Source organism: Mesoplodon bidens, assembly GCF_964165515.1.
Source record: "Mesoplodon bidens genome assembly, chromosome: 16".
In the NCBI taxonomy this organism is placed as follows: Eukaryota; Metazoa; Chordata; class Mammalia; order Artiodactyla; family Ziphiidae; genus Mesoplodon; species Mesoplodon bidens.
Window position 1 is genome coordinate 12435994 of NC_138173.1, and position 23512 is coordinate 12459505.

General features: G+C 39.3%; 1 protein-coding gene across 1 annotated transcript in view; it reads left to right on the forward strand.

Annotated features, from left to right (window-relative positions):
• Window positions 1-11601: 11601 nt before the first annotated feature.
• DNAJC5B (DnaJ heat shock protein family (Hsp40) member C5 beta) overlaps window positions 11602-23512 on the forward strand; it is a gene marked incomplete at its 3' end in the record, with an annotated part of 46775 nt that continues 34864 nt past the window's right edge. Inside the window, exon 1 of the mRNA XM_081258630.1 lies at window positions 11602-11729. Within this exon, the coding sequence (XP_081114756.1) occupies window positions 11611-11729 (119 nt within the window). The 5' untranslated portion in view covers window positions 11602-11610. The remainder of the gene's footprint in view (window positions 11730-23512) is intronic.

Here is a 23512-nt window from a genome sequence, read left to right on the forward strand (position 1 = left end):
AGGGTAATAATAGTAACAGTGATAGCGATAATAATGCCTTTGTACACTGAATTGGGTTGTTTAGATTAGGATTTATTTGTTGAAACTATGTGCCCTTGGACATCACATGTTCAAAATGAGTGGTGCTTGCACCTGCTGCTGATATATGAAGTTTACATTAAACACTATGTACCCTAATGTTTATGATTCTTAGAGTATTTTGGTCAAATATTCAAATTCATCTAGTACCTGCTGCAGATTCTATGCTGATGTATTGGTACTAGTCATTTATTATAATAACCCTAACCCCATGTGGTAATTTAGAGAGGTATATAAAAGGTCTCTAGGAGCACCTAAGGGAATAGTGAAGACCCCAAAAATAGAATACACAGGGAAAATTTGCATGCAATGCCCCCACCCCCCAAACACACACACACACACACACACACACAGACTTCTCTCTCCAATTTTCTAGAAAGGCCACATTGGTTCAATCTTGGAATATTTTCTAGATTCCCCTCTTCAAACTTCAATGATTACATTGGCAATGCTTTTATAGTACATTTGGTGCATTTTGCATCAAGGAGTTATTTATGTGCTTACCATGAGCTATGTCCTTTTACAAATATCATTTGAAGCGCACCATTTCTAGAAAGCCTCACCTGTTTTAGTGGAATATGATTCCATTAATCTCTGGCTGTATCTTTAGATTATATATCAGAAGCCATATGTGTATAGGCATGTGCTGACATCCTATGTGTTAGAGCACACATCAGCATGAATCTTTTATTTCTTCAATTTAAGTGCCCAGGGCCATTGAATGTACTCTTCCACCTGCCTAGAATATATTTGCTTCTACAAACAATCCCTTCATCTAGTTCTTTTCAGTTATCTGCTTGGTTATTTTTGTTCAGGGAAGCTTTTTCTGATCTTCCCTTGTTCCACTGATTTACATAGTCTTACATCTCTCCAAAGTCTTACTTTTATACTTATTTGAGCAATCATTTGATTAATGTCTGTCTCTATTGGTAGGTTGTAACTCTGTAAACCACAAACCCAGAGTCTGTGTTTGGTTTTGTTTACCAGGATATTTCTAGCATTTAGCCCAATGCCTAGAACCTAGTAGGTAACCAACTGTTGAATGACTAGATGAATAAGAAACTATGTTTTCTCTCTGAGAAACAGCTATAGTTTTACTTCACCTAAGAGTTTTGCAATACTTAAAAAAATTATAAACTCATGGTTTAGTCAATATTAAAAAATTAAAAAGTAATGATTTAAGAAGAGAGTGGTTAATTGTGTAAAAATAATGGATTTTACTAAAACTATTTATTAAACTGAATTTGAGGCTTTAAACCTCAATTTTAAAAAACATCACCCATAATCTCACCATATTAATAGAGCAACTATTTTCATTTCATCAAAGGACTCTGCCCTTCTAATTAAACTTAAGAGCTTTGCACAGGAAAGGAAACCTAAGCAAAACAAAAAGACAACCTACCGGTTGGGAGAAAATATTTGCAGACAATGCTACTGACAAGGGCTTAATTTCCAAAATATACAAAAAGCTCATACAGCTTAATATCAAAAAACAAACAACCCAATCACAAAATGGGCAGAAGACCTAAATACACATTTCTCCAAAGAAGACATCCAGATGGCCAACAGGCAAATGAAAAGATGCTCAATATCGCCAATTACTAGAGAAATGCAAATCAAAACTATAATGAGGTATCACCTCACACCAGCCAGAATGGCCATCATTAAAAATCTACAAACAATAAATGCTGGAGAGGGTGTGGAGAAAAGGAAACCCTCCTACACTGTAGGTGGGAATGTAAATTGGTGCAGCCACTATGGAGAACAGTACAGAGGTTCCTTAAAAAACTAAAAATAAAGTTACCATACAAGCCTGCAATCCCACTCCTGGGCATATATCCAAAGAAAAGTCTAATTTGAAAAGATACATGCACTCCAATGTTCACAGCAGCGCTATTTACAATAGCCAAGACATGGAAACAACCTAAATGTCCATTGACATATGAATGGATAAAGAAGATGTAGCATATATCTATACAGATACTTATACAGATATAGATAGATAGATAGATATAATAGAATATTACTCAGCCACAAAAATGAATAAAATAACATCACTGGCAGCAACATGGATGGACCTAGAGATAATCATATTAAGTGAAGTAAGTCAGACAACGAAAGACAAATATTATATGATATCACTTATATGTTGAATCCAAAAAACTGATACAAACAAACTTATTTATGAAATGGAAATAGACTCACACAGAAAACAAACTTATGCTTACCAAAGGGGATAGCGGGGTGGGTGGGGGAGAGATAAATTAGGAGTTTGGGATTAACATATATACACTACTATATATAAAATAGACAACAAGGAACTACTGTATAGCATAGGAAACTATACTCAGTATCTTGTAATAACCTATAATGGAAAAGAATCTGAAAAAGAATACATACATGCATATATGTATGTATCTATATATATATATACACATAAATATATAACTGAATCACTATGCTGTACACTTGAAACTAACACAACACTGTAAATTAACCATACTTCAATTTTTTTAAAAAAAAGGACATTTGTCCTTAAGCTGAAGGGATGATGGAACTTGGGTATTTGGCTTTAAATGTCTTTAGTTCCCCCCACCCCTGCCCCATTTATCTGCATGATGATGGGCTGCTTTCTAAACTCTGGCTGGAAATCAGGATCTATGAGAAATAGCCTTTGTATCTGAAAAAAAACCAACAATATCTAGAGATGAGAGTGCTCTGAAATGTTTATACAAAATAGCACTAGGATTTTGCTACCTGTCATACTAAGCAGCAAACTTAAACACTACCTTCAACTTCAGGAGCCAGGCCACATTTTGCAAAATTCAGGAGTAATATCTGTCTCATTTGACTTAAGACTTTTTCAGTCTGTACGAACTTACTCAAAATCATAGGGAACTATTCTCTCTGTGACCTTCTATTTTATATGAGACTTTGACCATTGTTTTAACAAGAAATCCCTAATTTTTTTTTTGTCTGTGCCATTTGGCATGCAGGATCTTAGTTCCTTGACCAGGGACTGAACCCATGCCCCCTGCAATGGAAGTGTGGAGTCTTAACCACTGGACCGCCAAGGAAGTCCCAAGAAATCCCTAATTCTTAAAACCATCTCAGTTACCACTGTGACTCAGTGCCTCTTAACTAAGATTAGGGTAAAATATTCAGATATGAAAACAGGTGAATTAATGTAGTGAGAAATTACAGTTTCACCCTTATTAATGTTATATGGTCCTTCCAGTAATTTTAAAGCAACTGATTAGTACTAGCCTTAGACCAAAGGAATATAAAATTAAAAAGAACCCACTTTGACTCTGAATAGCTAAAGCAACCTTGAGAAAGAACAACAAAGGTGGAGGCATCACACTCCCTGATTTCAAACTATATTATTAATATAAATGCTATAGTAATCAAAACAGTATGGTATTGGCATAAAAACAGACACACAGATCAATGGAACAGAACACAGAGCCCAGAAATAAAGCCATGCTTGTATGGTCAATTAATCTATGACAAAGGAGCCAAGAATTTACACTGAGGAAAGGACAGTCTCTTCAATAAATGTGTTGGGAAAACTGGACAACCACATGCAAAGGAATGAAACTGGACCGTTATCTTACACAGTACACAAAAATCAACTCAAAATGGATTAAAAACTTGAAGGTAAGACCTGAAACCATAAAAGTTCTAGAAGAAAATGTAGGTGGTAAGCACCTTGACATCGGTGTTGGTGATATTTTGGATTTGATATTAAAAGCAAAGGCAACTAAAGCACAAATAGACAAGTGGGAATATGTCAAACTAAAAACCTTCTGCACAGCAAAGGACACCATCAACAAAGTGAAAAGGCAACCTACCAAATGGGGGAAAGTATTTGCAAATCATATATCCGATAATGGGTTAATAACTAAAATACATAAAGAATTCATACAAATCAATAGCAAAAAAGCAAGCAACCCAAATAAAAAATGGATAGAGGATCTGAATAGGTATTTTTCCAAAGAAGACATGCAGATGGGCAACAGGTACATGAAAAGGCGCTCAACAACACTAATCATCAGGGAAATGCCAGTCACAACCACAGTAAGATATCACTTCACACCTGTCCAAATGGCTATCATCAAAAAGTCTACAAATAACACGTGTTGACGAAAATGTGGAGAAAATGAAGCCTCTTGTGCACTGTTTGTAAGAATGTAAATTGGTGCATCAACTATGGCAAACAGTACCAAGGTTCCTCAAAAAATTGAAAACAGAACTACCATATATTTCAGCAATTTCTCTTCTGGGTATTTATCCAAAGAAAACATTAACTCAAATAGATACCTGCACCCCCATGTTCATTGCAGCATTATTTGCAATAGCCAAGATATGGAAACAACCTAAGTGTATATCAATGGATGAATGTATAAAGAAAATGCGGTATATATCACTTAGCCATAAAAAAGAAGGAAACCTTGCCATTTATGACAACATGGATGGACCTTGAGGGTATCACGCTAAGTGAAATAATTCAGACAAACACTATATAATCTCACTTACATGTGGAATAAAAACAAACAAACAAACCTGAGCTCACAGATACAGAGAACAGATTGGTGGGTGCCATAAGCAGAGAGGGGTGGGGGGAGCATGGTCGTGGTAATGAGTGGGTGAAATAGGTGAAGGGGGTCAAAAGGTACAAACTTCTAGCTATAAAATAAGTCATGGAGATGTCATGTACAGCATGGTGACTATAGTTAATAATACCGTATGGCATATTTGGAAGTTGCTAAGAGAGTAGATCTTAAAAGTTTTCATCACAAGAAAAAAAATTTGTAACTATGTATGGTGATGGATGTTACCTAGACTTACCATGGTGATCTTTTAGCAATATATACAAATATTGAACCATTACATTGTACACCTGAAACGAATTAAATATGTCAACTATATCTCAATCAAAAAAAAAATAAAAGAACCCACTTTGCATGTCAAGAGATAGCACATTTTCTTGATTGAAAGTTCTGGTGGAAACCTGGAAGCAATTCCATAGCAGCATCTGGCTGAGCCAAGCAACAGTTGACTAATGATCAAATTAGAGGTAGCATGTATTTTGGTATCACTGGATGCCTTGTAATGGCAACCTTTGTGGTCATGCATGTTTTATTCTCTCTTTGTTATGTTTTCCAGAGGGATAACCAATTGGCTGATAGAGTAACAAATCAAAAGTAACTCGACGCCATTGACCCGCTTAAGCTCACATGGGAACGACGGAAAGGAGCAGCCGTTTACTCTGAAAGAGCGGAACAGGTATGAAACAATTCCTTGTTGTTGCCTTTCTTTATTTCTTTGCACATCTATTTCCAGACCAGTTGAAAACAGCAAGTTATTCCTGTTTGAAAACACAGAATCGGAGTTACAGGAACAGGTACTGTGGGTTATTTGTAACATTCCCAAGTTGTCTCATCTTCAGGTTGCTGTTTATAGAAGTACCAGTGCAGTCAAGAGGTAATTATTTCTCAATAGCAAACTGTAATCACACTAGGGAGAATTATTACTTTAAAACATAGGTCAGCATTTTGGATATGTGTTTAGCTTTAAGATACAACGCCCTTTGAATAAGGAGATCTTGTTCCAATAAACAGATTTCTATAGAGGAATTATAGAAGTAATTAAAAAATGGTGAAACATGTTGGCTCCTCCAATCACAGCCATCAGAAGTGTTTTTGCTGTTTAATGATCTAATCTCCCCTGCTCACATTCATTTTCTCAGCCGTGAAGGGACCCTGCCAAGAAAGGCATAGTTTGACTTTTTTTCCATTTTCAGAATTCACATAATAGACAGAGGTGAAGTTTCTTTTACTCTGAAGGAAACATTTCATGTCAACATGAAAAATTTAGAACAGCATTTGTAGGGCTCCTGGAATTAGAACCTTTAAAATATGGGTTTGTTTTGAATTGGATGTCTGTCAGCATTGGAGTGTTGAATGTTCTTTCAATTATATCTTTATCAAGAGACAGGTAAGCTGTATGTGGTTTGGTAGTGACTTTAGCGGTCAGTGGTTTAAGAAATTATGATATTAATGGATTGTAATGCAGCTAGAAAGTAATTTAAGTTCAGATGATTGTCATGCACTTATCATGATCAAAATTAAATTACTTAATAACTTTGCATAACAGTTTTTTCTTGATAGGATAGTATAGATGAGAGACTATGAATGAATAATAAAGACTTGAGTTTTGCACAGGAATATTAGCATTCAAAAGGCTACAGAGGAAGAACTCATAAAGATTATATATTATATAAGGAATTAAACAAAGGTATGACTCCATTATATAAGTTTAAGGAGAGTTTTTAGGAGATGTTTTGACTATTGCTCTGTAGTTAGTATGTTCTTGGCATAATGTCTTTATTTTCACACAATAAACAACTAAGGGTTTCAATGTATTACTCTATTGAATTTGACACTAAATGTCATCTGCATTAATAATATATGAAGAGTCTGGTTTCCAGCTCAGCAAGGGCACAGAAAAATAGCAGGTTGTTGCTTGACACACAGAAAGCAACCCTGCAGTCTTTGGGTTCCTTTATGTTTCAGTTTATAGAGTCAGCCAACTACTAACAGCGCTGACCAGCTATTGACCAACTATCTTTTTCTTGTGTTCCAATATTGATGTAATTTTTTTAAGTACCTCAATTAAGAGACGTTGATGTTGTCATCTAAAAAGAAATATTCTGATCTCTTGGGAATAGGGCAAAGAAGATGAAACAGAAAATAAACAAATTCCAAACTCTGTAACAGCCCATTCTGAATATTATTCAATCCACAACATAAAGAAAGTCAGCTACTGGATTTCACTTAGCAGGAATAGATTACAGTGTGATTAGATTTCTAAATAAAGGATGATATGAAAAATTACATAAACCAAAGGAATAGCCAGTTACCATGTCTTCTTGGGCGTGAGTTTCTATGTACAGAACTATTTGAGAGATGGAATCTGCCTTCTTTTTCCACTGGGGAGAGGAGTATGTAAAGGGATGGCTGTGGGGCGGGGAAGGGTGAACCCCACATTGTTTCCCGGACTACTCCAGCCCCCAAGTGACCTCCCTCTCTTGTTCCTCACCTGGAATAACTTTAGGGGGCAGTCTTGGAAAAATAAAGTCCCAGTCAAAACTGGGAAACTGTGCATGCTTGTGCCTTGTTGAAATGGATTTTAGGACAATCTGCTGATTTATGCAAGCCATGGCCTCTCTCTTATTTCATGAGATAGATGATGAAGAGTGAATACATTTTATTCCCTCAAACTGAAACTGTTTCTTTTGAATATAGACAAAAATAAAGGTAACTATTTTTCATATTTTTATTTCTTCTTAGTTCTCTTGACTAGCTCTCTACAAACTTTCTTTCTGAAAATGTCTTGACCCAGATTTATCACTGCTTCTTTTATCCATACTAGTAATGTCTATACACTATATCTGAATCTGTTTGGTTTGAATACCTTAGTGTATGTATATATATACATATATATATCTCTGTGTGTGTGTATATATATATATACACACACACACAGATATATATACCATTGTTATGTCCCTGAAGTATTCACTCTCAAATACCTGCAAGCCACTTTCAGTTTAAAGGTAGAGTAGGTTGCAGTGATTTAAGAAAAATCCACAGTGGATAAGCCTGGCTTAAAGGTGCTCAGGGAACCGCTACTGATGTTTAATATAGGTACATGACACTAAGGAGTATTGGTGGACAGTGACCAGAATCTATTTATAGCTAAGACATGCTCAAAAGAAAACAATGTATATACATTTGTGTACAGGGAGGAATTTTACTGGCTCAACCCAAGGAAGCGTTGATGGACAAACCGTGGGAGGGGATGAGCTGCAAGTGTACCCGAAAACAGCTGGAACCAGGGGACTGAACCCCAGCGAGGCTCGCTCTCCACCTCCTGCCACTGCTCCCCTTCTGCAGGTCTGTTTCAATCTCTCTCATTTCAGGCCAGCCGATACCCAAATTTTACATTTTACAAGTTTTACCATCTGAGAGATTGTTCTACATCCAAAACAAAAAAAAATCTTAGGGAAGGACTCTGGTTGACCTGGCTGACTTGGCTTGGGTAAGGTACCCACTCCTGGTCTCTTCAACTGAGATCACGTAAGACTGAGGCAGGTCTCACGAGACGCCTATGGCAGTGCAGAAGGAGGAGAAAGGAGAGCTAATAGGCTAATGGTACAGTTGTCTGCTACAGTGATCTCTGGTCAGAATGCCCCAAAAGGCATTTGTTAAGTTGGCTTAGATGACCTCTAACTCCATATTCTACAGTCCTAAGATTTGAATCATTATGTTGATATATTCCTTTTTTTTTTTTTTTGTGGTACGTGGGCCTCTCACTTTTGTGGCCTGTCCTGTTGCGGACCACAGGCTCCAGACACGCAGGCTCAGCGGCCATGGCTCACGGGCCCAGCCGCTCTGTGGCATGTGGGATCTTCCCGGACCGGGGCACGAACCCGTGTCCCCTGCATCAGCAGGCAGACTCTCAACCACTGCGCCACCAGGGAAGCCCCAATGTTTATATATTCTTAGTTAGTGACTTTGGGGATCTTGCTACCCAGCGAGATCTTAACATCTCCGAGACAAGTAGGATGCCTGTGGTCCTATTCCTTGTCTACCAAGCCACACAGAAATCCCTACTTTCCAAATCCCATTCATTCATGGCATTTAGTGTGACTAGTGAGAAACCTACCTACCAGTCGCCTCCATTCCTGGGAACAGTTAGGTGGAAGTGTAGGGCAGAGCATCAGTATCCTGAGCATATGTGTGTGGTGGCAGCAGGAGAGAGGGGACAGAAAAGAAGTAGGGAGGGTGTCAGTTACTTGGGCAATTTTCCCTTCAATTGTGAATATTCAGTTGGGCTGTGGTTCCAAGATAGGGCTGAGCTGCAGAACTGGAACCCAGGGATGAATGACCCAGCCCCAGGTCTTGAATTACTTACTTTCTAGGGAAATTGTGATGGTAGGTAAGAGAGGTAAGGTACAGCAGTAGTGAAAATAAGTGCTACGAATTACTGAGTGGCTGCCAGTCAGTATGGACATCTGCTGGATTTTGTTTTGTGGCAAGCAAAATTAGGATTCCTCCTCCTCTTGTCCTTGTGTGAACCAGACATTTGGGACTAGGGCCCCTCTGGCCTCCAGAAGCTCCACTTTCATGGAAGGCTAACTGAGGAGGGGACAACACAGTCATGCCAAAAGAGGAGCCTTTGTCCTTGTGTTGTTGTCCTCTGTTAAGTCAGTTTTTTTCCCCAGTGTCTTCAGGGCTGCAGGAGTTTTGCTTGGGGTCTGACTTTCTCCAGCACTGGCTTCCTTTTCTCCCCTCAAGAAGCTAAATGCTCACGAAAACATTTTGAAGTTCTTCACATTGTCCTTTTCTTTTTGCTGTACGCGGGCGACTCACTGTTGTGGCCTCTCCCGTCGCGGAGCACAGGCTCCAGACGCGCAGGCTCAGCGGCCATGGCTCACGGGCCCAGCCGCTCCGCGGCATGTGGGATCCTCCCGGACCGGGGCACGAACCCGTGTCCCCTGCATCGGCAGGCGGACTCCCAACCACTGCGCCACCAGGGAAGCCCGACACGTTGTCCTTCTTAATCGAATTACTTAGGACCACAAGCGCTCACTGTGCCAGGTTGCGGTCTCAGGGGCCTCTAAGACCACCCTGACCCACCAAACGACATCCAGAAGGCTCTGCTCTTGCCTGTGTTGGTTCGGTCATTAGTCGGGCGGAAGCATAGCTCAAAGGCGGGCGTCCCCCAAGCCCATCCACACTGGCGTGTGCTCATCTGGGTCTGCTGCTCCCACTGTGGTCACCAGGGGTTCCTTGTGTTGGACATGAGTATCGCCACAACCCGGATGCCATCTCCTGAGCCCTGGTATATACATTCATTCACTCTTACAGCACTTGCTGCCCAAAGCCCAAAGCCCAGAGATAGACAGCAATTTTCAAGGAATTTCTGGTCAGAGGAGCTTGCAATCTAAGTAATTTTATTTATTTTTTTCTTTTTTGTTTTTGTGATCAAATACAACATAAAGTTTACTCTTTTAACTGTACAATTCAATGACATGAAGTAAAATCACAGTGATATTTAACCATCACCACTATCTACTTCCAGAACTTTTTCATCATCCCAAACAGAAATTTGTACCCATTAAGCAATAACTCCCCATTCCACACTTCCCCCTCACCCCCCCACCTCTGGTAGTCTGTATTCTACTTTCTGTCTCTATGAATATGCCTATTCAAGGTACTCATATAACAGGGATCATATACAATATTTGTCCTTTTGTGACTGGCTTATTTCACTTAGATAATGTTTTCAAGGTTCATCTTATTGTAGCATGTATCAGAATTCCATTTCTTTTTATAGCTGAGTAATATTTCATTGTATGTACATATCACATTTTCATTTATCTGGCTTTTACGAATAATGCTGCTATGAACATCGGTATTTGTTTCTGTTTTTTAATATATTAACTTATTTAATTCTTCAACAGCTCTATGAGTTCGGGCACTTTTTTGTCTCCAATTTATAGATAGGGATGGTCATGCAGCTGGTCATGGCAAGGCCAATATTCCAACCCAGAGGGTCTGACTACAGTACACTCTCTGACTTACACACTGTGCCTCCTTTAATAAAAATAGTTCTTTGAAGTTACTATGTCCTGGGTACATTATACGCATTATTTCTAAATCCTTAAGGTATCCTTATGATGTGGGCTTTATTATCCTCATATTACAAGTGAAGACATTAAGGCTTGGCGAGGCTAAGTGTGGATGCAGGAATGCCCCCAGTGTGTTTGCTTCTCCATGCTTCCCCCCTAGAGCCAGAACACAGCAGGAATATGGCTCCTTGGGACTTGGGACAGCACAGCCCTTTCTGTGCTGTGCTATCTCATGTGCAAAACCCATGAGCACTGTTGGGGGACCTGGTATCCCACAGCTGCAGAGAAGTTCTAACCAGGCTCCTAGATGAGACCAGGATTTTTTTTTTTTTTTTTGATACTTACAGAAAGTTGGTTTTTTGCATTTTGTTTGTTTTGTTTTTTAAAAAAACTCATACTCTAACAATGGCTAGGCCAATAGCCTCAAAGTAAAATAGATGATTATTTCCATTGCTAACTTTGGAAAAGATACAAAAAAGGAGTTATGCAAATTCTGACCAAAAAAATCTATATATACCTGACTTGGGAGGACTGATTTTTAACAATTATGAGTTAGCTGGATATTTAGATAACATTTTGCTTCTATTTACCCATGTGGACAAAGCCATATTCCATTTGCGTGGCTGCCTGTAGCCTTTAAAACCCTGACTGACTTGAAGCTCTAGTGTTGGCTTTCCTTTTTCTTCCCTCCTTTCGCAGCTAACACAAAGATGTACTTCAGATTGTCAGTTTACAAAAGGTCAGAAATGAATTATCTTCCCTTGAGAGAGTGGGATCCAGTATGCATAACCCTCACGGCTATCTCCCCTCTGGTTTTGCAGCTTGAGAAAATGGCATGTAACACACCTGACCAAAGACAGCGGACTATGTCTACATCTGGAGAAGCTCTATATGAAATTCTTGGTCTGCATAAGGGAGCATCAAATGAAGAAATTAAGAAAACGTACAGGTACAGAGGAAGTTCAATGATGATATTTCCTGTACTGCTAGTGAGAGTTATTTTGTGATTGGCGAGTGCCTCCAATTAAAGACATAAGCTTCCTGCTGAGACCTGGTAAACATGAGTTTTGGAACTCATGTTCCATTCCCTATTCTACAGCATAAGCAGTTGGGAATGGACAGGCATCACACTGATTTTATGAAAGAACTCTCTTGTGATGCTGGGCCTTAGGAAAAGGTAGCCTGTGTTCTAGGCCTGCATTGTTAGAGAGAGACAGACATACAGACAAACACTGCAAATGACCAGGAGCTGTGATTTAACCCACATGAGAGAGCATCACCAAATCTGGTAGAGGGATTAAAAAAAATAAATAAAGTGGAGCTTCGTTGTAATTGCTGGATTGTGCTATGCTTTTCAAGTCTTCAGTTTTGATCTTTCATATCCGATCTAATTCCAAGTTAGCTACTTCTGGGAAAAATTGAAATATCTTTTTCTTCAAAGCATCAAGGAATTTTAAAAAGGATTAAGTAAAAAAATAATTTACTTATTGTGCAAAATTTGGAAATCACTAAAAATGAAGATAATAACATTTATCCATAATTCTACCTCTAGTGATAATTATCACTGACATTTTTTCTTCTAGTCTTTTAAAAAAAATCTAGAGAAGACATTTTACACTCGAATTGGATTGATCTATATTCTCTAACTAGCTGTCTTTTTTTTGTCTTGTCCCAATTTTATTTATTTATTTTTATACAATTTTTAAAGGTTACTTTCCATGTACAGTTACTACAAAATACTGGCTCTGTTCCCTGTATTGTACAGTATGCCCTTGAGCCTGTCTTACACCCAGTAGTTTGTCCCTCCCCGGCCACTTGTAACCACTAGTTTGCTCTCTATACCTGTGAGTCTGTTTCTTTTATGTTACATTCACTAGTTTGTTGTATTTTTTCATTAAAATTTTTTTCCAACCTCTTGCATTTCATATTTTAGGAAAATATAATTTTTTCTCTCTTTTTAAATTTTTTTATTTTTATACAATTTTAAAGGTTAATTTCCATTTACAGTTATTACTAAATATTGGCTGCATTCTCCTTGTTGTACAATACGTCCTTGAGCCTATCTTACACCCAGTAGTTTGTACCTCCCACTCCCCCATCCCTATATTGGGCGCATGTATGTTTTCAAATTAGTGGTTTTGCTTTTTTGGATATATACCCAGGAGTGGAACTGCTGGGTCATATGGCAGTTCTATTTTTAGTTTTTTGAGAAACCTCCACACTATTTTCCATAGTGGCTGCACCAATTTACATTCCCATCAACTAACTAGCTTTCTTTTTAACAAGATCCTATCATGAAAATATTTTGGTGCTATTTAATATTGTGATTTTTAATGCCTGCAGCCTATGGCTATTCTGTAACTTAATTACTTTATGAGCTACTTTTTAACATGCAAATTCTTTTAATTTTCACTATACTTAATATCCTTGTACATAAATGATGATGTATATTTCCAATTACTTCCTAACTTATTGAGGAATAAAGCTGTGCCTTTAGAAGAAAAATGAATCAAAATACAAATGAAAGTTGCAGATTTTAATCAGTTACTTCTTGATTTGGCCTTGAATTCGGTTTTTAAACCTATTTTTGTTTGTTTTTTGTTGTATGGAAGTTTAATATTTTTAGGTAGGCAAATTTGTTAGTCATATTTCCTTTATGGCTTTTGTTTTATCTGTTGTGGTTAGAAAGTCTCTCCCGATTATAATATTATAAAAATATTAACCATTATCTTCTTCTAGTACATTTATGATTTTGCTTTTATATTAAATCTTTGATCCATTTGGAGTTTATTTTGACATGAGGAATGAAGATAGGACTCCAGATTAATTTTTTTCCCAAATCACTAGCCCACCAAAATTTACTGAATTCTCCTTTTTTATCTACTGATGGAAAATTCTTTGGCTTTGAATTGGAACCTTCACCATGTGGTAAACTATGGGACCTGAAACATCTTCAAGGAGCATGTGCTGAAGAATAAATGACAGTGGTGAAAATTTTCATTTGAATCCAAATAGTTCTGTGAAAATGGTAGATTTTGATCCAAGTCAATATCAATCTTCTAGTTTATATTTTACTTAAGGTGCTGGAGAAGAAAAAGTCTTTGCTGTTTCGTTGTGCCCTAGAGCTACCCAGGAGTGTGGCTGGGAGCTGTTCAGCCCCCTCTGGGTAGATGTCCTTGGTGAAGGGTCACTAAACTTGACCTTTAACGCTTTGGGCTGAGACACTGTGCTGGGGTGGGACTGGGAATCAAAGTATATGCACTGTAAGCATAATATCCTACACAAAGATGATACCCCAAATGAGAAGAAAAGTGATGTCTAACTATAAGTTCTAAAGCCCGCTTTACTTTACAAATGTGACTTTTAATTGCCTTTATTTATTTTGTAAGCTAAAATTTCAAGTCATATCCTAATTAAGACACTAATTATGCTGAGTTGTTTGCAAGTTTAATAATTACAACCTAAAGTCTTTTCATGTAATCAGTGTCTTCCTATTAATTTTGTTTTAATGTCATACAAATATTATTTTTTCAGCTGATTAGGGCACTAGTATGCTGCCAAAAGCATCTACTTCTAACTAAATTACACATTTGTATTCTGCAAGTTATTCAAAATGTATGAGCAGACTGAAAATCCACTGAGAATATTATTCTTATATTCAGGGATCTGGATCAAAGCAGTGACAATATAGTGAAATTAAAAGTCAGTGAAGTTTAATAAAATTACCAACTGTTGAATCCATACGGATTGAAAAAATCCAATATTTTTTAAAAATATTTTATTTTATTTTTGAATAGATAATATATTCACCTGATTACACTGAGAACACATAAACAGGTATACAAAAAAATTCTCCCTCCTACCTCATATCCCCCACGTTCCCTCCCCAGGGAAAGAAATTCCTATGTACCCTGCTAGAGAGATCTTATGCTATATAAACATATAAAGAGACCTTCTGGTCTAGGCAAGATGGTACAGGCTTGTCTCTCACAGATCCTCCCTGCTAATAAGAATGATGAAAACCCTTGGAAATAACACAAGAGACAAAAGAAGAGAACCTTCGAAAGGTAGATGGAAGAAGAAGAGATGAATTGGTTAGGGATCACAGGACCAAAGGAGCAACACAGTGACAAAGCATCTTACAACTCTGCACCCAAGAAAAGGTAATCCAGGCCTGGCCTTTCCCAACACCCGCTCTAGCAATGGAAGGCAGCCAGGTAGTCCTATTCTTCCTCTAAATTGAACTGAAGTCCTGCCAACAACTCTAGGTAATCCCAGCAGAAACAGCAAAGAGGACCAACTGAATGTCCGCCTAACAAGAGCCAGCCAGAGGACTTTCCCACCAGCCTGAGCCTCCCCTCTCCCACCCAGAGATCCCACTTTACAGGGGAAATTAACAAGAGGGATTCTGCCACAACAAACACCCAGCCCAGGAAATGTTTTTGTCCCTGCAGCCTGGAGATTCCCTTCCCCCACCTAAAGGCACCAGACATCCAGCCTGGGAAGGCTCCTTTCACTTCCTCAACTAGTACCAACAAGCACCAGTAGCAGCCCCAGAGGCAGGAGACAAACCAAGCAGACCAAAATAGCACCATGGAGTTTCTGAAAACTAGACTGTCACTGGAACCACTGACCACAAAAGTAGGCTAGGACCTGCATGCTAAACCCAAACAAACTGACTGTCTATTAAAATGAAAAATTTAAATAGGACCCAGAGTCTCCTAACATAATAGCCAAAATGTCCAGATTAAAATCACGCATTTTATACAAAGAACGAAGGAAATCCCAACTTGCATGAGAAGAGATCATCCCCTGACTCCCACACAGAGATGAACCAGTTATTGGAATTATCTAAGTATTTTAAAGTAACCATCATAAGAAAGATTCAACAAGGAATTTCAAATTCTCTTGAACCAAGTGGAAAAAAATAGAAATTTCAGCAAAGAAATAGAAGTTGTAAAGAAGAACCAAATGGAAATTAGAGAACTGAAAAATAACAGAAATAATATAACTAACTGGATGAGCTCACTAGTAGACTAGAGATGACAGAGGAAAGAATCAGTGTCCTCCTCAGGACAGATCAATACAATGCATGCAATCTGGACAAGAGAACATAAACTGAAAACAGTCACAGGAAACTGCGAGGCCATAACGAAAGATCTAACATTTACAGCATTCATGTCCTAGAAGGGGAGAAGAAAGAGAGTGAGACTGAAGAGTATTCAAAGAAATAACCACCGAAAATTCCCGCAATTTGGCAAAACATGTAAACCTACAAATCAAGAAGCTGAGTGAGGGCTTCCCTGGTGATGCAGTGGTTAAGAATCCACCTGCCAATGCAGGGGACATGGGTTTGAGCCCTGGTTCAGGAAGATCCCACATGCTGCAGAGCAACTAAGCCCATGCGCCACAACTACTGAGCCTGCGCTCTAGAACCCACGAGCCACAACTAGTGAAACCTGCATGCCTAGAGCCCGTGCTCCACAGCAAAAGAAGCCACCACAATGAGAAGCCCACAAACTGCAACGAAGAGTAGCCCCCTCCTGCCACAACTAGAGAAAGCCCGCACGCAGCAACGAAGACCCAACACAGCCAAAAATAAATAAATAAATTATTTTAAAAAAAAGAAGCTGAGTGAATCTCAAATAGTATAAATCTAAACAAGTCCATACGAAGACACATCATAATTAAACCTCTGAAAACTAAAGACAAAGAAAATAAAAGCAGACGGAGAAATAACACAATGCTTATATGGGGACAGTAATTCAAATGACAGCCGATTTCTCATCTGAAATAATAGTGGCCAGAAAGAAGTGATACAACATTTTTCAAGTGCTAAAAGAACTGTGAATTCTATATCTGGTGAAACTATACTTCAGGAATTATGGGGAAGGAAAGACGTTCTCAGATTAAGGAAAACTACAAGAATTAATCACTAAGCAGATCTACTCAAAGAATGGCTAAAGGATGTTCTTCAAAAGAAAGAAAATGATGAAGGAAGCAATCTTGGATCATCAGAAAGGAAGAAAGAACACTGAAGAACACAGAAATATGGGTAAATACAATTGACTATCCTTCTCCTCATGAGTTTTCTAAATAATATATGATGACTGGTATAAAAATTATAATATCATCTGATACTCAAGACAATGATATTTAAAAGTGGAGAGGATAATGGGACCTAAATGGGAGTGAGCTTTCTGCACTTGACTCAAATTGGTCAAACACTGTTATCAGTAGACTGTGATAACGACTAAAAAGAATACACAAAGTAATACATTCCAAAAAACTAGAAGTAAATCAAGATGGAATCCTTGAAAATGCTCAAATAACCCCCAGGAAGACAAGAAAAGGGAAATGGAGAAATGAGAAACAGAGGAAACAAGCAGAAAACAAATAAATGACAGACTTAGCCCTAATATATTAATAATTATATTAAATGTAAATGGTCTAAGTATGCATTATATTTTTCCTTTCTTGTTATACAAATGGTGGTGCACTATCACTCCTACATTGTGAGTTGCATTCTTCTCTTAATATATCTTGGAGATCATTCTAGGAAATGATCAGTTCATTAAAAGTTTCCATTTTTTCACATTGCTGTATAGCTTTCCATGGCAGAGCTGTCTCATGATTTAATCATTTCTCTATTGATGGATAGTTAGGTTGTTTTCCATCAAGGCTTCCTTTTTAAACCAACTTAGAGCTTCTCTGAGAGGCAAACAGAAAGTTTCCCATGGTCCCAGAAAGGTAGATAGAGGTGGGAAGAGGGAAACTATCTTGGTGTTCCTGTCCACTTTCCAGTTTTGCTATGTACCAATTCTAAATTCCTGAGCAAGTATCTAGTGGACCCAGCTGGGTCAGATGCTCGCCCATGTCTACCCTGCTCTAACTAGAGATCTGGAATCGCAAATCCCCACTACCACTTATCAAGGACTGTAGGATCCAACCCTATGGGAAGGAAAAGTGGCTATGTTCTCTAAGAGGGGTACAGAGTTGGGAAGGAAACTGTCAATATCTCTAGTCCTTTATTTTTTAAGAGAATACCATAAACAGCCTCACAGACCTATCTCAGCGCCTTCCTATGTCTATAAACCCTTATCATAGAACCTTTCTGTCAATAAACCATCTTGTCTTCCTATATCATTGTTTTTCCTACATTACAAGTACCACCATACTTCATTAGTCAGCTGATAAATTGGAGTCCCCAGCTGTTTCAAAGGACAGCAGGGAGGATGACTAGAGGAAGGTTTCTACTGTGCCAGTCCATAATGTACTGAAGCACTTGCCTCATTGAGATGTTGTAAAGAGAAATGAGATCACTTTTTCAAAGCGCTTGGAGCCCTTTGTGGAAAATCACAGTGAAAATACCAGGTACTGTTATGAATGGACAGACACGCTCATCCTTCAAAGTCTAGAATTATCCTGCCATTTGGTGCTACTGTTCAAAAACCATTTATCTAGCATAAAGTGAGTTTTTGCTCCATGTCAAAAGTGCCATAGCACAGGGTGAGACTCGTGGTATGAGTCTTATCCAGGGCCTTCATTATGGAATAAATCTGCCTTCCATATTACAGAGCATAATAATTCCAAGGAGTCTGAACTCTAAGCCTTATTTAATTCAATTCCCTCATAGCTGGGTCATGTCACTTAATCCTACCAATGTTTCTTCACAAGATGAACAAATATTTTCCCCCTATTCTCCCACTGCTTAAGAGTCTTTACTCCCCCTTTTCATGCTGTCTGAAGGAGACTCACTTGAGTTAAGCTTTTAAAGTTCAGATACACCTGGAATGGCTAAGAGGTTACCCATCTTTCACATATTTGCTGTAGCTTTAAACAGGCATGCTTTCCCCCTCACCTAATTAAAGCAGTCTCTCTGAGCCAACAGAAATTTTGAGTTAGGAAGCTGGCAGAGGAGGAGAGGAAGAGAGAAATACTAGTGAACCGTGGGACAACTGGGGACATGGTAGGTTGCTGAAATAAGACACTCAAAGATTATTTTCTACATTGCCCCCAATACCAGTCTTTGGCCCCTTTCAAGTGACTCAAGAGCTTAGGTTCCCTGTAAAGTCTCCACCACCCAAGTCCTTCTAGGAGGCTCCCCTGGGAGAGTCTCCCAGGACCCAGGAATCAGTTCATTCCCATGTAGCAGGACTGCTCCACCAAACCAAGTTTCCACCCTGTTGATGATACCTGCTTTGCCATTCACTCAGGGAGCATGTCCACGGCCACTGCTAGGTACAACCCGGGGCATGCTAGGCTCTGCTGCTGCAGGTCCCTGGTTCTCAGCTGGGTACAGCTGCTCTGCTGCTGTTCTGTGTCACTCTCCCAGGCCTGGCAGGCATAGCAGGGGCTCCTTGCTAACTACTCAGTGCTCAAGTCTTCTGACTACTCCTCCAGGCCAAGAAGCTGCCTCTGCTATTCCTCTTGAGACTCAAAGGAGTCATAAATGCCTGCTGGGCTGTGCCCTTGGGAGGTGGGGGTATGGATGTAGGGAATGGCTCCCTCATTTTTGTGATACTCTCTTAGAGCCCCCAGTGAATGTCAAAGTTTGGTAGAAAAGCTTCCAGCTTTTCTTGTAGATCTCTTTTTCTATAGGACCCAGATACGTGCTCAAGGGTGAGTCAGAGACTGGCAGTAATGATGCTATACCTAGAATCTCCACCCCCTCTGACAGATAAACATTTGTTCCCTTGATAAAGGGTCATGTTTATCATGTCTGGCTCTTCCTTCCCTAAGACAGCATCCTTTCCCAGAACACTCTGCAGTTCCCAGCCCACCCCCAGAGAGGCTTCTGTCAGGCTGCCCTACCAGTTTGTCAGACTCACCCAACTGTGACTGCACCAGCAGGGTATATGGCTTAGACGCCTTCTGGAAGGCTCTCTAGCCCTGGGGGATTTCTGGGAGGCTGCCATCACCATGCTCTCAAGCATGCCCTGATTTGTTCAAACTCCCGGCCGTGCAGGGCAGGCTGTGATGGCTACAAGATGCATCCCTACCATAGCCCTACAGCAAGGCTCCCTATGTTCTCCTTAAAAACCCAAATCACGTAAATGCAGTTTGTCATTAATCTGATGCTCAGCAAGCACTTTAGGTGTGTGATTAGAGCCTTCTTTGCTTGATATTGACTGGCACATAAAAATCCTTCACTCCAAAATCAGTAGATTGTTGATCTATACCTCATACTGCTATCTAATTATTGCAGAAGCCAGGAAGGCTGTTCAGATCACTTAGCAACCACTGGTATGTTTAGAGTCTCCTACAATCGTAATGGCTTTATAGCAGCAACTCTTGTTTATTACCCAACAGATATTTATTGAGCACCTACTATATGTTGGGCATGGTTTTAGGCACTGAGAAAATAGCAGTGAACAAAACAGACAAAATCCCAGCACTCCTGTAGCCTACATTCTAGGCTGGGGAAATGAGGGAGGCTTAATAATAAACAGATAAGTAAAATATACAGTCTACCAGATGCTGGTAAATGATGTGGAGAAAAGCAAAGCAGCGCTAGGAATGGTGCTGGACGTTACATATTCTCTTTGAGGTGTTTCACACAGATTTGAACACTAAAATCCCTTTACTGCAGTGAACTCTAAGTATATAGTAACAGTCAAGAGTGCAGGATATGGAGTCAGAAAGACCTGGATTCAAACCCCTTCTCTTAGCCTCATTTGTCTCACAGTAAAATACAGATAACGGTACTGACCTCAGAGGGTTGCTGAGGATTAAATGAGATGATACATGTGAAGTGTCTAGCCAAGGTCTGGCACATGGGTACTGGCTGCCACAAAGGATACATAAGAAGTGAGAAAAACAGCCTTAAAGAATGGCATTCTTCAAACCTGGCTGGGGCATGGGTGCAAAGAGACTCTCTAAGGAATGTCTGTGTGTGTGCGCATGTATGTGTGAGGGTGTGTCTGTGTGTATGTGTGTGTGTAAGAGAGTGTGTGTATGTTTGTGTGTAAGAGAGTGTGTGTATGGGGGGTATTTAGATTCTGTGACATTTCAATTCCACTGAACACGTTTAAAAGAGTGTTACAACTTATATTTTAACATGCCAATGTTTGTAATATGCTGAAAATTGCACCCTTTGCATCTATTCACTTTTTTTTTTTGGCTGCTCCCCGCAGCATGCAGGAACTTAGTTCCCCGACCAGGGATCGAACAAACCCGTGCCCCCTGCAGTGGAAGTGAAAAGTCCTAACCAGTGGGCTGACCGGGAATTCTCACATCTATTCACTTTTATCAAAAAAATTTTAGATACCAAGTTAAGACTGTGGAAGGAGCAATTTCTCAAAATTATTTTAAGGAGCATATAAGCAGAAAGCTAGAATCTAATTGAGAGAGAGAGAGAGAGAGAAGGGGAGGGAAGGAGAGAGGCAAGAGAGAAGAGAACAAAAAAAGAAGAAACCCAAACATCATACCCAAAGCGCTTACAAGGACCCGAGGAACCACTGCGGTGGGCTGGAGGAGGGGGCGTGTCGGGAGCTTCCTTGAAGCCCTCTCCACGCTGCATGGCCCCCTGTGCTGCCCCATCAGAGCATGAAGTCCTCACAGGTTGCAATTCCCTCTGTCTTGCCTTTCCCACTCCATCAGCTCCTTGAGGGCAGGCAGTAGGCTTTGTCTTCCACTGCACTTCCAGTCCTGGCACCAAGCCAATATTTACCAAATGCAAGAAGGAACTGGTCAGCAAATAGATTTTTGCCTGTGAGTTTTCTCCTTGATTATATTCTCAGCTTCTTTAGGACCATTTCTCAAATATTTGGTCACCTAGCTGAAGAGGGAGTCATATACTGACCCAGTACATAGAGAGGGGCAGATCAGCTAGGAAAGACCACAGTTTCAGTAGAGACACAGTACATTTTACATGGCTGTGGAGCCTTCAAGTGAGAAGTACTTAGGGGATAAGGAAGGGAAAACTCTGTAGAAAATAGAGCCGGTTATGCAATTTAGAGACTCTAAGTCTTGGGTATTCAAAATCTCATAGGCAACGTAAATGTTAGTTTTTATGTACACTGATGTGTACATTTTTGAAGTTAGATAAAAACAAACTTAAGATGGCTGAAAGGAAGGCTGACTGGTTCCCGTGGTGTACGTGGTGCAGGAGCCTAACATAACACTGGCCAGCTGGATAAGAAATCAGATACAGATCGAGCTCTTCCTTAGGTCCTCAGAGAACGGCAAAATCAAAGTGAACCATTCTGTGTATTAGCACCTGGGTCTCTGTGCCCATGGATGAGCTTAATTTCTCCTTGTTGACAAGGTACCAAATATCTCAGTTCACAGGGTAGCAGGGACTCAATTGATTTTTCTATTTCATTCAATTTCACATGGAACTTTCTGGAAATTATCTTCCACCTCTGAAGAGGTGAGTTGCCTCAGAGTAGACCAAAGTGTGGCAATGCTGTTTTCACAAGGAGCAGGAAAGAGTGTCATTTCCATAGTGATCTGTGGCAACCCCTATCTGTGGTGCTTTTACCCATCTTTATTAGCAATTACAGGTCATAACAGAGGCTGCTTATGAATAAAGTTTAAATGTCAGGGGAATGCATAGCTAATAAGAATTGTAAATATTTACAAGGCAAAGTGATGATTCAAGCTCACAAAATAAATTGAAATTAATGTCTATCAAGCACTAATTTGTTTCCCGAGTTCTAAAACCTTCCACTAGAAAGAAGAGTATATGAGGCTATGTCAGCGTTATCTTCCAGGTCAGTGCATGACCTCCTGTCTCCTATGGCAAATCTTCCACTTGATCCTTAGTTCTTCAGGCAGCTTCCCCTTCAGTTATTCCTGGGCACTAGAATCATTAGGATCAATGGCTTTTTTTTCCACTCACTCATTCACTCAATACCTATTTACTACTAGATACCTATTATCAATACATTATACTATGAAAGATGAATATACATATCTATCTATATATCTACATCTATCTATACCCATCTGTAACCACAAACTTTGTACCATTTAAAGAGCTTACCTTATAAAAAGTTAGATTTAGTAAGGTTTAAAAGACACATACTAGAAGAAGACAAGCAAAACAAGGGAAATTGTGGTGAGGGGGAGAGATTAACTTGAGCACAGAATTCAGGTTAATCATTTAAATGAAAGTGAACGCTTCCTGCCATTATTCATCCCTATCCCAGGCATTATGCTAGGTTCTGGGGATACAATTCTAAGCAAACCATTGTCACTGATCTCACGTAACCTGAGGTCCAACGGAGGAGACAGAACACAATCAAATGATGAAAAAAATGAGTGTACAATTACTGATGTGATGAAGTGTTCTAAAGGAAAAAGGATGGCCTCATGAGAGTATATACCAAAGCTGATCTGGACTAGGGATTAGAGAAGTCTTCCCCAAGAAAGTTAATGCAGTCTTCATTTTAGGACAATTTATACCAATTTATATAGTACTAATTATACCAGTCAAAGAAAAGCCAGAAGGACAATCACAAGAGCCACAATGAGTCATTAATAACAAGAATAATAAAAATAACCAACATATATGGAATGCTTCCTATCTGCCAGGCACTCTGCTCAGTGATTTATATTCATTATTCAATTTAATGCTCACATCTCTGTATTGTAGATACTATTATTAGCTTCATTTTACACTTGAGAAAACTGAGGCTTAGGAAGGTAGGATAAGTAGCTGTCCGAAGTCACATAGCAGTAAGTAGTGGAGTTAATACCAGCATTTGGGTTGCCTTATTCTAGAGC